The sequence below is a fragment of the Cornus florida genome, unplaced genomic scaffold, assembly GCF_030987335.1.
Source record: "Cornus florida cultivar Cherokee Brave unplaced genomic scaffold, ASM3098733v1 CherokeeBrave_3.0.0_Hap2_Chr07, whole genome shotgun sequence".
Lineage (NCBI taxonomy): Eukaryota > Viridiplantae > Streptophyta > Magnoliopsida > Cornales > Cornaceae > Cornus > Cornus florida.
In genome coordinates this window covers 35,022,699-35,038,499 of record NW_026775577.1, presented here as the reverse complement: position 1 = coordinate 35,038,499, position 15,801 = coordinate 35,022,699, and the positions used below count along the sequence as shown (strand labels likewise).

Here is a 15,801-nt window from a genome sequence, read left to right as displayed (position 1 = left end):
CCTTCCTTCTCCCTCAGATTAATAGGATAGCACTGTGTGGATGCCTAGCCCTTTAGGTACTTTCTTATTCTCTCAGACCATAGCATACTTTGCACCACCTTTTCTAATCTTCACCTGGAACAAGCTAATTTGGTTTAAGCATCATATACCAAAATATAACTGTATTGCTTGGATAGCAGTCAGGGGTAGGCTCTTTACTTTGGACTCCAAACCAATGCTGCATAAGCACTATGTCAATAGATGCTACTTATGTCTTGTTGAGAGTGAATCTATGGACCACTTGTTCTTCAAATGTAGTTACAGCTCAAAGATTTGGAGATACATACAAGAGATTGTTGGTTTTTACATATTGCCTTGCGATTGGAATGACTTGATTCAGTGGAGTTCAATTCATTGGACTGCACCACAATGCTTAACACATAAGCTACTACTGTTAGCTGCCATCTACTTCCTATGGATAGGGAGAAATGGCAGAGCTTTCATAAATGTTTCTACTCCACCTCACTATATTATCTTTCGAATCAAGAGTTGCATCAAAACAAGGTTTGCAACAATCAAACTAAAGAAGAGTGGTGATCTGAAGCTAATCACAATTGAACAAGACCTTCTTGCAATGTTTGTGCAGGCCTGTTCCACATCATGTATAGACTCTTCGCTAGTCTCATAGGGTTTGGTTCTTTCAGTACAATATTGTTGGGTTAGTATTGCTTGGTTTTTTCCAAGGTATAATGTCTCTGGCTTGCTGCACCAGTGCTGCATTTGGATACCTATGGATATATTTTGTTGTTATGTTTTTGGGCTGCCATTGGTTGCAGTTTGTTTGTTGTATTCTCCTCATGGGGCCCATGTTCATTCTTCCTTCTTAAATACAAGCTTACCATTAACCAACCAACCCAAAAAAAAAAAAACAGTACTTTAATGTTTAAAACTTTGAATTTGAAGAGCTAAACCAAATTTTTATATAAATTAGAGTTTAGAATTGAAACATATTTAAGAAGTGGGTTTGAGGTGTTTATGAAATCTAAAGTTGAAAAATCTAAGAACTTACAAGACGTAGGCATGAAAATTTGAATTATTACCGTGGAACCTAAACCTAATTTTTATATGAATTAGGGTTTAAAAATCTAATGTCTTTAAAACAAAATATAATTCTTAGTTGCTTTTGAGACCTAAAGCAGGTAAAATTGACTTCTATGAACTTATAAGATCTAGACCTGGAAGAATTATTTTTTAAGGTTACTGTGGAATCTTAATCTAAAATTTAATAATTTTGTGTTTAGAAATAGTTTTTGTTTATATGAACAATTTTCTTGTGTGCAAAACAATTCCTTGAGGGGGGAGATGTGTGACCAGGCCAACCAACAAAGAGAGAAGGCCCCATCTACCCAAGTGCAGGGGTATGAAGGGAAGAAAATTAGGACAACACAGTAGCACACCTACGCCTAATTGGCCCCATCTGTAGGTTCAATTTTTTTTTGGAAAGCTTTGAGTTTGAAAGGGTCGATTTTTGGGTTTTTAAGAAACCTAGACCTGCAAATTGAATTTTTGATTTATTATGCACCTTATACCTAAAATTTTATAAATTTAGGGTTTTACATGTGTGGATTAAATTAAGAATTTAAAAATTCCAATGTTTGAGTTGTTTTAATGAAAACATGAAAGTTGGCGTTGTCTTAGGTTTCTAAGGAATCTAGACCTAAAATATATATGAATTTTAGGGTTTAGAAAAGACTTCTGATACCTTTAAAAAATAATAATAATAAAAAATAGTTAATTAAATTATCTTAGGTTTTTAAGAAAATGGGACCTAAAATATTTGTATTTAGAGTTTTACAAAAGAATTTTAATATGTTATTAGAGTCTAGACCTAAAATAAAAGAATTTTAAAAACTTGAAATAAATTTGATGAATTTTAGTCTAATCAAATGTTTTAATTTTGAAAGGTGGTGTGTGCGTCTGCGTGCCTGAAAAAAAAAAATAAATAAATAAAAAATAAATCCCATACGATACTTGACATGCAAGGTGCAACCAACAAGTGCAGCCCCTCTCCCCCTCATATATAAAACCTCGTCTCTCTAGGTTTAACTATGAAACCCTTATAACTATTATATCTCCCTCTCCATGGCATCTGTGATGAGCAACCCCAATTTTTTATACAGGCCAATGACACCTTTCAACTCTAACAACCCAAATCGCTCTGTTAACATGATCTGCTCATTCTCTCATCGCCGTGGCCTGAAATACTTCCCCAACAGAATCCTTATTCCAGCTCATGTCAGCGTCTTCAACATCACTCTCCACGACGACGGCGGCGAGTAGTCCGCAGGCTGCCACCATGTACGTGAAGGAGGTGCGTTTTTGTGTTGTGCACAATATCCGATGTATGAGCATCATGCAAAGTTCATCCGGAAAACATAATTTTATTGCTTAGGTTTGATTATATTAAAAAGTCAAAATCTTCACATTATCATGCAATTGATTTCTTAATTTTTAATGGCTTCAAGGTTTTCATGGGTGATTACGGAGCTATTTATTATTATTATTATTATTATTTTCCTAGTTGATACTCACACGCCTCCCTCCACGAAATTGTTTACCTAGAGGTTCGACTTGAGGCATCAACCTAATTCTTACCCGCTACTACTTTTATATTTGTCAACAATGTTTCGTTGCTCAAGTTTATTTTCAAATCATACTTTGATTGTTGACATAGAATTTGTTGGGTAAGGAATGTAACATTTTGTTTGTGTTAACGGTAGATCAATCACAGTCTCTTGTTCTTTCTAGTTCTGTTAAAACAATTGATCCAGAAATTGTTGGAGATAACCCGACCTTCTCAAGCACACTAATGTCACCAAATACAGACTTAGAGACGTGTATTCATTTTTCTTAAAGTGTTATTTGCCCTCACTCAAATTGAGTTTACTAACGGGTTCTGTAGCAAAACACTTCCAGGATACAACAAAGCCTGAATCTGCCGTTAGCAATACGGAAGAATTCCCTTAAACACTCTATTGAAACTATTGTAAGAATAACTGAATATAGAGTAGGAGAAAATATAGTAAGGATTATATTTTTGTATATTAGATCTGAATTAGTCACCCCTATTTATAAAGTACGTAGGGGTGTATACAACAGACATGACTCTTGGTGCAGAGGTTAGTTCCAATACAAAAGTTATGTCTCTTTGTAGAAATCCAATAGCCATGTCTCTTCGTAGAAATCCAATAGGCATGACTGTTGGTAAAAACCCAAGAGACGTGACTTTTGGTACATTCATTTAACTACCTTTCTCTCACTCCATATATATATATATATATTATAATATATTCAACAGTCCCCCACTATAATGTAATATATAACTACTAGTCAAAATTACAGTAATATCACCACGTAGACAAGAAGGTATCTCTTGATTAAAACCTTCAATTAGTGTAAGTACTTCAAAGTTTTAACGAAGAACAATGGTGGCCGCGGCTTAAACTAAGTCTCCTTAATGTTAAAACCGAAAATACCACACACATGATTATATCCAGTTTCTATGAGATGTTCATAATTTCTTTAGCACTATTATGGCCCTGTGCTCATCCTGGTTTCATGAACATTTACAAGAGTAAACCCTAATAACCCTTGCTAGAAGCGACACCACTTCTTATATTCATATAGGAGAAGTTCTAATATGTGTCTCTGCTACTATAGACACTTCAAAATTTTTGAACTTCCTTAAGAGTATATAACTCATCCTCAAGACATAGCAGTCTGCACTGAACATCCTGCAAGGGGCAGTTTATATATATATATATATATATATATATATATATTTCTAATGCTTATACAACCACATATCAGTAACTTGTTTTTACCCATTAAACTTTGGATTAGTGGTATTTTAGTACAAAGTCGGGTTACCATTACTGGTGATTTTTAAGAGAGGGGTTTTAGCCCCATTCTACTAGACGTAATTTTTACCAAATCTCTCGATAGTCCCTTAGTAAGAGGATCTGCTAAGTTATTACTTGACTTAATATATATTATGTTAATAACTCCATCAGTTATTAATTGTCTAATATATATACTCATGTCTCAAACTGGTATGTCTAGACTTTTCATTATATATTTTATTATATGCTCTAGACATAGTTACCTCATTATCGTAGTGCAAAGAAATAGATGACATCGGTTGTGGCCACAACTCTATATCTAATAATAAATTTCTCAACCATTCTGCTTCCTTTCCAGCTGCCGCTAATGCAATAAACTCAGATTCCATTATTAAATGTGTTATGCACATCTGTTTCTTAGATGCCCAAGAAATGGCTCCTCCACCAATTGTAAATATCCATCCAGACGTGGACTTATTATCAATCTCACTAGTAATCCAACAAGCAACGGAGTATCCTTCTAGTACTGTTGGAAAATCATAGTAAAATAGTCCTTGGTCCACTGTTCCCTTAAGATATCCAAGGATTTTAATAATTGCTTTCCAATGAACTGTACTAGGATTACTTGTGTACCTAGAAAGTTTGCACACAACAAATGCTATATCTGGCCTTGTAAAATGCATAGCATACATCATACTACCTATAACGCTAGCATACTCAAGCTGTACAATTGCTCTACCAGAATTTTCAAGCATTTTAATACTTGAATCATAAGGGGTACTAGCTTCTTTAATTCCCAAATAATTATATTTAAGAAGCATCTTTTCAATATAATGAGATTGACATAATGCATACCCCTTTTCATCACTACAACAAATTTGGTTTTTGGCGACAAACGAATTTGTCACTAAAAGTACATATTTTGTCACGATAAGATTATCGCGACAAAAAAAAATTTGTCACTGGTTTGTCGCTAGAAGCCGGTCACAATATGTTTTTTGTGACAAATATTGATTTATCGCTAGAGGTGAGATATATTGTGACAAAATATTTTTTGTCACAAAATGAATAAAAATTGCGACAAAACATTTGTCGTAAAATATTCAAAATTTGTCGCCTTAAAACCTCCAAACTTTTGAAATTTGTCGTTATTTGTTACTAATCTTTTGTGACAAAAATTGTCACTATAACCTATTTTATTGTGACAAAACCTTATCACAATATACATTCTATGTTGTGACAAAAATATTGTTACTATAAGCTACTTTATTGTGACAAAAGTTTTGGTCACAATATATGTAATATGTTGCGACAAAATTATTGTCGATATAAGTAGATTTATTATGACAAAAATTTTGTCACAATATATAGGGACATGTTGTGACAAAACTAGTTGTCACTATAAGTTATTTTATTGTGACAAAATTAGTTGTCGCAATATATATATTATGTTGCGACAAATACGTAGTCACTATAAGGTTAAATATTGTGACAAAATATATCTTTTGTCACAATATATCTATCATGTTATGACAAATATGTTGTCACTATAAGTTAAATATTGTGACAAAATAATATATCGTGCCACTAATGCAATAATATAATTTTATTTTCACCTATTTGAAATTTGGAACCTGTAAATTAAAATATTAATAAACTAAATAGTCTAAACCAAGATCCAAGCATATCACTCAAATAAATATATTTGATAATCAAACATAGAAGATAAAACACATATTCCATTAAGAATTTAGATATTAAAATGTGCAAATCATCTAAAATGATAATTGCAGCACATATTAAAATGCTATAAATCCCATATTACACAATGCTAATCGCATAGACATATCAAAATCCCAAAAGAAATCTGAATCCAAAAGGGGAGCTAGATTGCAATCAATGTGAAACCTGCAAAAATAAAAAAAATAAGAATAAGAATAAATGAGATTAGAATTTAAAGGCTGAAATAAAATTTTAAAGATTATTTTAGAGAACTTGATATCCTGGTGAGAATACACTATAAGAAAATAGGATTTTTACAATCTGCAATTAATGACATGCATAAAAAATAAACCTTGTTAAGTACTAATTTAAGCCTCATGTTTTGAGGAAGTCATTACATATTATATCTACGGCTTGCACTTAATTGCCTATTGAATTTTTTTTTAAAAAAAAAAAAAAAAACCTACATTTTTAATTATAACGACCTATTTGTTGCATTGTCAATGTTGAGCCAAAATTAAATTTAAATTAACATCATTCCCTTCCTATGCCTTGTGGAAAAAAAAATTCTACACCGTAAGCCCACTGACTCAATGTCAACACTCACTATTACAATCAGCCACTATATACAAATTCAACAACTCTAATTTCTTCTAGAATCCATCTCTAAGGTCATAAAAGTTCTAAATCATTCATGCATTGACAAAAAGCTTAGTGAGGTCCACATTGGGAAACAATCAAGTGTTCCACTATTTTTCCATTCAACCATTGGGTGATCATTTCTTTGAATCAGGAATATGCTCCATGAATTTCCTTCCATTATTTTTGGATGTTGAAATAATTAGTTGGATGAAGACAATATCTTTATGAGTTTTTAGCCTTATTATTCCTTATAGCATTTTTTTTTTCTTTGAAGATTTTCAAATTTTCACAAATTCACTGGAATCAATCTACTGTACAGGTAAGATATATAATTACTTTCCTTTTGTTTGTTTGTTTGTTTTTTTTTTTTTTTTTTGGTTGATTTATATTTGGTCAACGATGAAGCTAATTTTATATTAATTTTGTTGATTTATATTTAGAATTAATAACCATGCCTGCAAGATTGATCCCATTAATATATCCCATGGAATGAACTTTCTTGTGAGTGATGAACCTAAGCTGTTTGAGTGCTCCTATATGCTTATAAATTGGTAAATCACTTAAAAAAAAGTTGCTTGACTTGATAGTAATTTTCCCTTTAATATATGGAAATCTTTCAAAAAAAATTCTAATTGTCAACTAATTGATAATGTTCTCCAAGCCATTGCTTTAGGGTATTAATTTATTGTGGTTGTAACAGAGGTGTTGAAATGAATGCACACATAAGAAAGACCTAATTCAAATGGTTTGTTCACATGCAATAAAGATAACTAATCACACTAGCCAGGAAGACTCTTTTTCTCACACATAGACCCAACAAAACTATTAATTTTTGGAAACAAAAGAAAATTAATAAATTACTTTATATTTTAACTTTAAATAAAGCATTAATCTGATTTTATATGGATCACAAATTGATTCAAGAACATTTTAGTTAAAATAAAATAAAATATGACTTTCATAACTAATTTGTTACATGTAATGTCACTCTTCTAATGTTTAGCAAAATGTAGTGGGGAGGATTGCAAATGTTTGAATTGGTAAGTTGAGGAAGATTTGTTGCCAAGTCTTTTAACAAGTTGTCTAATATGTAAACTATAATATATCTCTTTTCAGCATGTTTCAGTCAGGAATGGAACTATATGTGATCATCTGTGATGCAAAGTACAATTACTATGTTTCATTGCCTTTTTCTAAGTAATATCATTATTGTTATCCCACAATATGTACAGCAAAAAAACTAAATTATGATTAACATTACTAGCTTAAACGAAAAAGTTACCAGATTAACCATGGAATTATCCATATACACATGCAATTCTTTTTTTTTCTTTTTCTTTTTTTATCACTCTCAGTCTCACCTAGGGTTTGAATGAACTTTCTGTCGCACTACAAAGTTTTAGAGGTAAGAGATTCAAAATTCTCTCTACAAATCATATATCAAATATGTATATGTATGTGTATATGGATAAATTTGTGCTATTTTAATTAATTGCATAATTTTATTTTGCAATTTCATCAGATCATATTTGATTTTGTTTTGATCTTCCGACTATTTCCGGTACATTAAGTTTAATCTTCGTAGATTTTTTTATCATGAAGATTTAAAATTGACAAGTACAAGACAATTTCATCCCTAATCTACACCATCACGAAAGTGCACCAGGCAGACAAAGGTCTTCAATGAGTTCTTCAACTTCATCCCTCATTGTTGAGTTTTATTTTGAGTTTATACTTCTCTTTAGTTTTGATGTTGTGAGTTAGATTGTGAGAATAAGATCTGATGCTAAAATTGAGGTTGGATTGAAAGAATATGAATCTGATGTAGAAATTGAGGTTATATATATATAAATATACACACACACACACACACACATACATATGCATTATTAAGATTTATCATCAAGTTTTCTTATAGGTTTTTCAAACATCTTAAGTTCATGGATGTCTTGTACTTGGGTAGGATTTGGTTAGTAGTTTTTGTTTGGGTTGCTTTTGCCTAAATTCTAACACTTGTAAATATTATTCACATCAACATATAATGTTAGCTTACTAAAAAAATTAAATAAACTGGGCAGTGGGGCAATTTAAATGGGAGCGGGGATAGACGATATTGGTCTGTGCGTCCTGGTGTAGTTGTGATTATGATGCAGTGTCTTTAATTTTCTGTGCTCTGTTATTTTTATTTTTTATTTGGGTTTGATCTAGCAAGAGGTAGTCCTGCTTGTCAGTTGGCTTCACTCTATATTGCTACAGTTTATATATTGCTTTTTGGAAAGATGCTAGCTGTTTTGTGGGCTTCTATTACTGATTTGTTGGGGTTGTTTTTGTTGGTGCTTCAGGCAGGTCCTTTAGTGCCTCCTAGGTAGTTACTAGCTATCTTTGTTGTCTACATGTATTATTTGTTGGTGTTGCTGCTTCAATGTTTGTGGTCATTTATTGTTGGTATTTTGCTTTGCTACTTTGTTTTGGTATGCTCTAGGGGCATGTAGTCTCTTTTTTAAGTGGTCAATGTTGTTTTGTCCATTGACCTTGACTTCTATTGTACTCCATTATTTATATCTATACAAATTTTACTTTACCCATGAGAAAAAATTTATTTATTAGAATGGCTATTATTTAGCTTTCTTGGGTTGTTATTGCTCAAGATCTTTCAATTGATACTATACTTAGTAGTCAATATATTTCATATATTCATTTTTTTTTTCTCTCCTTTTTAGTTTGGATGTGTTGCTGGACATACTCATTTACAGAACATTTAATTAGATCTTTTATAGTTGATGTAAACTTCAATTATTGATAATTTTTCATTAGTTCAAGTAAGAATTTTTATTTTTATGTTCCTAGTTCAAGTAAGAATATTTTCTTATATAGCTTTGTTTTATTTTCTACATTGAAATTTTCTACATTCAACATATCTCTCCCAGTGAAAGTAATATGTTACTGATGTGTTTAAAAAACAAAATCCTGTTTTGTACAAGTATAGGCCCCAACATCTCAAAATTTCATTTGAATTACATGGGAATGGGAAGCGGATTAAAAATGTTATGTGGACAAGCCTACGGAGCAAAGCAATATCATATGCTCGGCATTTACATGCAAAGAGCTATGCTTATGGTTGTGCTACTACGATTCCTATATCAGTCCTCTGGGCCTATTCAGGATACATTCTCACTAGCTATAGACAAGACTTGGCGATTTCAACACACACGAGGATATATGCTCGTTGGTTGATTCGTATCATTTTTCCTTATGGAATCCTCTAGTGCCAACTCAGGTTCTTGTAGACTCAAAATAGCGTAAAGCCATTGATGATAAGTACGGGTTTTACGAGCTTAGTTCATGTCTTGCTTTGTTGGATTTTGGTTTCTAGCGTTGGCTTTGGCAACAAAGGTGCTACTGAAAAGAAAAAAAAAACTCCCCCAAACAAAAAATATGAGGGAGATCGATTGCAATACTTGACAGTCCAGATAGGAGACTCAAATTCTTCAGACATGCCTAGTATTTTTGGTCTCCCCTAATTCTCTGCCAGATCGAGGTAAAGTGGCACCAATTTTAACACATTGCTAATATATATGTTTATAGAATTATTAACCTCGTTGTTGAGTTACTAGGTTAGGTTATTAAAAAATAGTTGAATATATCATTTATCCATTACTTATTTAATTTAATTCTATTGTAGGTTAGGTTATTAAAAAATGTTGATAGAATTACTAGCCAAATTCTTTTTATTCCAGTGCATCTCAAGGTCTTCTTCTATATAAATACTTAATATAACAGTAACTCTAAATTAGATGATAGGGAAAACAAATTCCAAACTTTAATTATAAATGTAACTTACTAGGTGGAACAAGTAGCACCCATAGAAGAGGTCTGCAAGGCCAAAAATTGTTGATCCAATTTGGAAAATTTTGTGACCTGAGACTGCAAAAAGGTAATTGACATGAGACTATGATAACATGCAATCATTAATTAATTAAAAGGAATATTACACTGCATTAAATAACTTACATTCAACTTTTAAAGAATGATTAAATTGAATCAATCACTCTATATTAGTGTCATCATCAATAAATAACACTTCTTCTTCCCCATCATCATAATAATCATTTAATGTATCATCTTCATCCTCACATACATCATCATTAATGAAATCCTCATATACATGATTAACTGTTGCATTTTCAGCCCAAACAATGGTTGCATTAACATATGCTGGGTCATCATCTTCTCTATGCAATGATTCAAAAGCTCTATCATCGTCTTGGACGGTTACATTAGTATTTCTTGAATCTCCGACTTCATATTCATTAGTATCCATATCTATACTTTCATCTTCCGATAATTTTTCTTCTATGTGATACAAACTCCTAGGATCCACCCTCTGTACAACATGCCATTGACCACCACATTTTGGATCTTTCATATAAAACACTTGCTTTGCTTGACTTGCTAACACATAAGGATCATTATTGTACCACTTAGAGGAAAAATTTACACTTGTCGTGTGCTGATCACAATGTATTCCTGTTCTTGGATTACCAATATTCCACCAATCGCACCTGAAAATATATACATTGTTGTCTCCCAAATATATCAGCTACTGGGTATTATATATATATATATATATATATATATATATTTTACAAAGTTTATGAAAAGTCTCAATGATAGAAAAATAATAATTTCGTTTTTCTGTTCTTCAAGCAACTAACTATATATACAATTACAATGTCACCTGTTTGCAGATTAAGGATCAGAAATAGGGAAAAAATGAAATTGAAATTCCTTGTTTTTCTTGAACTTGTATTGTTATAATAATTTTATAACCCGTGCAACTTGAGAAACAAAATGATTCTAACAACTATAGGCTGAAACTTGAAAAAATTATAAAAGAGAGCTGATTCTAAAAATAAAAAATAAATAAAAAAAAAAACTTTTTACAAGAAACTATTGAAGACAGTTCATATCCAATCTTTTGTCTCTGACAAGAAAGAAAAAGAAAATTTAAAGAACAAAATTTCATGATAAATGCAAAACTTACAGGTCTCTTGTAGATTAGTATTACAGATCTTGTAAGTGTTGCACCTTAAGATCCTTGACATGGACAGGGAATTGTATCGCATACGGAGGGGCTCCGCACTATATCATGTGGTGGAATTGGAACTGGAACTTATATATGATATAAAAATAAAAATAAATAAATAAATAAATAAAAATTATAGAAATAAAATATATATATATATATATGTTTTGTTGAAATAAAATGTAGATTACAGTGATTACCTCAAAATGCAATGCAATGCAAATTTTGTTACTTTATATTGTAAAAAAAAAATAATTATATAAAAAATAATTATAAAAAATTTCACCAAATAGGAATTAGTTTGCAAAACAAGAATTACAGACCTTGATTAGTTGATTTAGAAAAAAATTTAAAACAAAACCCATACATACAAGTTAGCAGTTGGAGAGAGAGAGGGGGGCAAGCTTGAGACTTGAGAGAAATATATGAGTTTTGAACTTCTGATTATCGTAGATTTTGTAGCTTTTTTTTTCGAAAAGTAAAGAGGAGAGAGATAAAGAAAAGTGTAGGGCAATCCCCTCGCTTTGGCTGCAAATCAGAGCAGCAAAGCGGTCATGGAGGGTCCCATATTGCTAATTTGCACTTATCGCACTAATGTGCGCAACGATTAAAACCTCTCCCGTGGAATACCACGCCACCCCTTCCCTCGCGGGGGAAAGGCTCGGCCTTAGGCACTTTAGATTTTGTAGTTTGTAGTTACAGAGAGAGAGAGTACACTTCGGAAAATTAATTTCACAAAAAATTAATGGTAATGGATTTAATGCTTCTTTTAAGTCTCTGTAAGGAAGATTTACTGTTTTTAGTAGTTTTTTGACCAAGGAATACACTAGGGATGAAATTCTCAAAGTTAAACAACAAAACTTATAAAGCATGCTCTTACATTACTTTTCTCGTCTCATCAGAAAGGAGTTGGAGAAGAAAACAAAGCCGATCCTTAATACTTTGAGAAACTACCAGGACTTGCCTCCTGTAAGTTTCATATAGCTATTAGGGACACTGCTTTGGTGAGTTTACATTGAATGTATAATAAAATTTACTTTTTCCTGTTTGGGTACCTTTTGTCAAGACTCAAGAGTGTGTTCACAAAAATTTAATCAAATTTTTTTTTATGTTGCAACTGAATATGGTATCAAGAGACTAAGACAATCATTCATTTTGAGATTTAATCACATCTTAGTTGAAGAAGATTAGTCAACTGTGAGGAATGCCTCAACTTTGATCCTGGCATTATGAACACTACACTACATGCATGAGACCTCTGATCTCTCTAGCAACTGTAGTCGAAATTAAGATCCTGAATTCGAGACTATCTACACCAAAAATATTCTCAAACCAACATATTATAGTGCTTAAGTTATCACTTGTCACCCAAAGAACAAGTGGAAATTTTCCCCGGGGGGGGGGGGGGGGGGGGGGGGGGGGTGGTGCTAAAGGCTCATATTCACAACATTTTTTCAAAAAAGGGAGAAAAAAAAAAAAAAATTCACTTCCACCATAATCTATATTTGAAAGACAAACATGAACCCAAAGGAGCATCTGATCTGCTCCAGTGGGTTGACAAACAATGTGACCGGAGATTATCCAAATCCCTTCATTTTTTGAATAAAATTAATAAAATGCAATGCAAATTATTTATTTGTTTGTTTTTTCATGTAAAAAGAACATAAATCAAGATTTACTATCAATTGAATGGAATATTAAGAGTAACCTACCAAGATTTAGGGTAAAGTGAAAAAAAAAAAAACTCCCTAAACTAATGCTGATTCTAACAACTATAGGCTGAAACTCGAAAAATTTATAAAAGAGAAAGCTGATTCTAAAAATTAAAAAAATAATAAAAATAAATAAATCTTTTTAAGGAAACTGTTGAAGGTAGTTCATTTATCACGAAATCCAATCTTTTGTCTCTGACAAGAACGAAAAAGAAAATTTAGAGAACACAATTTCATGATAAATGCCAAAACCAAAGCAATTCAGGTATTCAGAAATTCTACAAACCAAAGCTATGAGAAAATTCTAATTTGAGACTGAATTAGATACATATCAATACAATTACTTACATGTTTCCATTTTTCTACCTTGTCGCAATAGCATTATGAACATGGGAAAGGAAAATTCACTATACATAGTCACATGTTTCCATTTCTCTATTTTGTTCCAATAGCATTATGAACATGGGAAAGATAATTAAATTACTATACAAAGAAATGTAACAAGTATACGTATATTTTGCAAGTCATTAAGTTTAAAATTAGATAGGCCGTTTATAAGCCTAGATAACAGTCTTATAAATCCTAAAAAAAAAATCTTTTACTACAAGCCTAGATAACAGTCTTATAAATCCTAAAATTAGATAGGGTGTTTATAAGTCTAGATAACAGTCTTATAAATCCTTAAATAAAAACCTTTTACTACAAGTATCATGTATACATGGTAACACATAACAAGCACATGTTTTCTTTATCCAGTAGTTACTCATTTAAGTTGAATCAAACAATTGAGCACTCAAGTGACCAGAAGTTGAAATAACAATAAATCTTAGCAATGGTTATTCACTCAAAACAAATTAAGCGTCACAAGAACTTGATCCCAACATGAACATTTTACATGAATCCATCTAGGACTGAAGCAAACAAACAAGGAAAATGCAGATTATGGAATTGTATCGCATGCTGAGGGCTCTGCACTGTATCATGTGGTGGAACAGGAACTTATATTTGACATAATTGACCAAAAAAAAATAGAAGTGATAGAACTAACAAAAAATACTTGTTTTGCTGAAATAAAATGTAGATTACGGTGATTACCTCAAAATGCAATGCAATGCAAATTTTGTTACTTCATATTGTAAAAAATAAAAAATAATTATACAAAAAAAATCATAAAAATTTTCACCAAATAGGATTTAGTTTGCAAAACTAGAATTACAGAGCTTGATTAGTTGATTTAGAAAAAAAATTAAAACAAAACCCATACATACAAGTTAGCAGTTGCAGAGAGAGAGGGGCGGGGGCAAGCTTGAGAGTTGAGAGACAGCGGGCCAGCGGCTAAAGCTTGCGAACGGCGAACCCAATCTGGAACAGCGGGCGATGGAAACGGAAAGATATGGGTTTTGATTTTTTGAACAATCTTGAAATGATATGTCGATATGGGTTTTGAACTTTTGATTCTTGCAGACAGATAGATAAACTGAAATATATGGGTTTTGGTGATTCTTGTAGATTTGTCGCTTGCAGTTGGAGAGAGAGAGAGAGAGAAAGGGCAAGTTCAGAGTTGAGAACGAGAATAGAGATGGAGGCGATTGGGGAGGCTGAAAACATTGACAGATTCTTGTAGATTTTGTAGTTTGTAGTTACAGGGAGAAAGAGAGAGAGCAACTTCAGAGTTGAGAACGAGATTAGAGATGGAGACGATTGCAGAGGCAGAAGAGAAACCTGGGGCTGTAATGTCTGATGAGATTGGTAAAGTTAGGAAACAAATGGTAAATTTAGGCGCAAATAGTAAAGTGATGAAAATAGGAGGGCGCCAAATTTCCCACATAAAATAATTTCAATAAATTTCGCACCCCGCACCATCCATCATTACCAGTGCTCCTTGATAATTATTCCGCAACACAAGCTGTCATTAAAAAAACGCTGAGAAATATGGGCGGTTTAAATAGGGAAATACAGAAGGAAAAAAGTGTACCAAATAATTTATAGACAAGATAATAAAAGAATTTATCAAATGATAAAATAAGTTATAAATTAAAATAAATTATATAAGTTATTAATTAAAACAAACAAATTATTTATTAAAATAAAATAGTTAATTATTTAATAAAATAATTTACCAAATAATAAAATAAATTATCAATTAAAATTTAATAAATAATTGTTTAATTGAAATTCAATCAAGATATTTCAAATCATTAAATAAATTACCAATTAAAATTATATAGGTAATTAGACAATAATTATTAATATAACTTTTTTTTACTATTTGATAGAAAAAATAAAATAATTTCTCTAAAACTCAACACAAATTCCCTTTTATTATGAGTTTTTTAATAAAATGAAATCTAGTTAGGTAAGGATATATTTAAAGAAAATAAAATAATTTTTTAAAAGAGTTTATATAAAACTCTAACACAAATTACAGATTTATCTATTTATTTATTAAGAGTTTTTTAATAAAATAAAACCTAATTAAACAAAAATTATTAATTTAAAAAATATTTATTAATTGATATAGAAAATAAAATAAATTTTCTAAAACTCTACCACAAATTACCTATAAGTTTTTGAATAAATTAAAATCTAATTAGACAATTATATATTTAAAGATAATAAATAATTTCTATAAAATTTCATCACGAATTACTTATTTTATTTTCAATCAAACTCTATCACATCAGACAATGATATATTTAAAGAGTTTGTATAAAACTCTAACACAAATTATTCATTTTATTTTCTTTTAAAACTCTAT

The 15,801-nt window shown here is 31.2% G+C and overlaps 1 protein-coding gene across 6 annotated transcripts; it reads right to left on the bottom strand.

Moving 5' to 3' along the window:
• Window positions 1–5,602: 5,602 nt before the first annotated feature.
• Window positions 5,603–14,918, bottom strand: LOC132267021 (uncharacterized). 6 transcript variants are annotated; one of them, XR_009468819.1, is made up of 5 exons: window positions 14,312–14,909; window positions 11,290–11,417; window positions 10,257–10,807; window positions 10,087–10,169; window positions 5,603–5,789 (listed from the first exon to the last, which is right to left on the bottom strand). XR_009468819.1 is itself a non-coding variant. In XM_059768050.1 (5 exons), coding segments are annotated over exons 2-5 (510 nt in total). In that variant the 5' UTR covers window positions 12,214–12,298; window positions 14,312–14,906; the 3' UTR covers window positions 5,603–5,788. The 6 variants fall into 6 exon arrangements, 1 of the variants encoding a protein (XP_059624033.1); XM_059768050.1 differs by lacking the exon at window positions 11,290–11,417 and adding an exon at window positions 12,212–12,298 and having other exon boundaries at window positions 10,384–10,807; window positions 14,312–14,906; XR_009468818.1 differs by having other exon boundaries at window positions 10,257–11,417; window positions 14,312–14,918.
• Window positions 14,919–15,801: the final 883 nt, after the last annotated feature.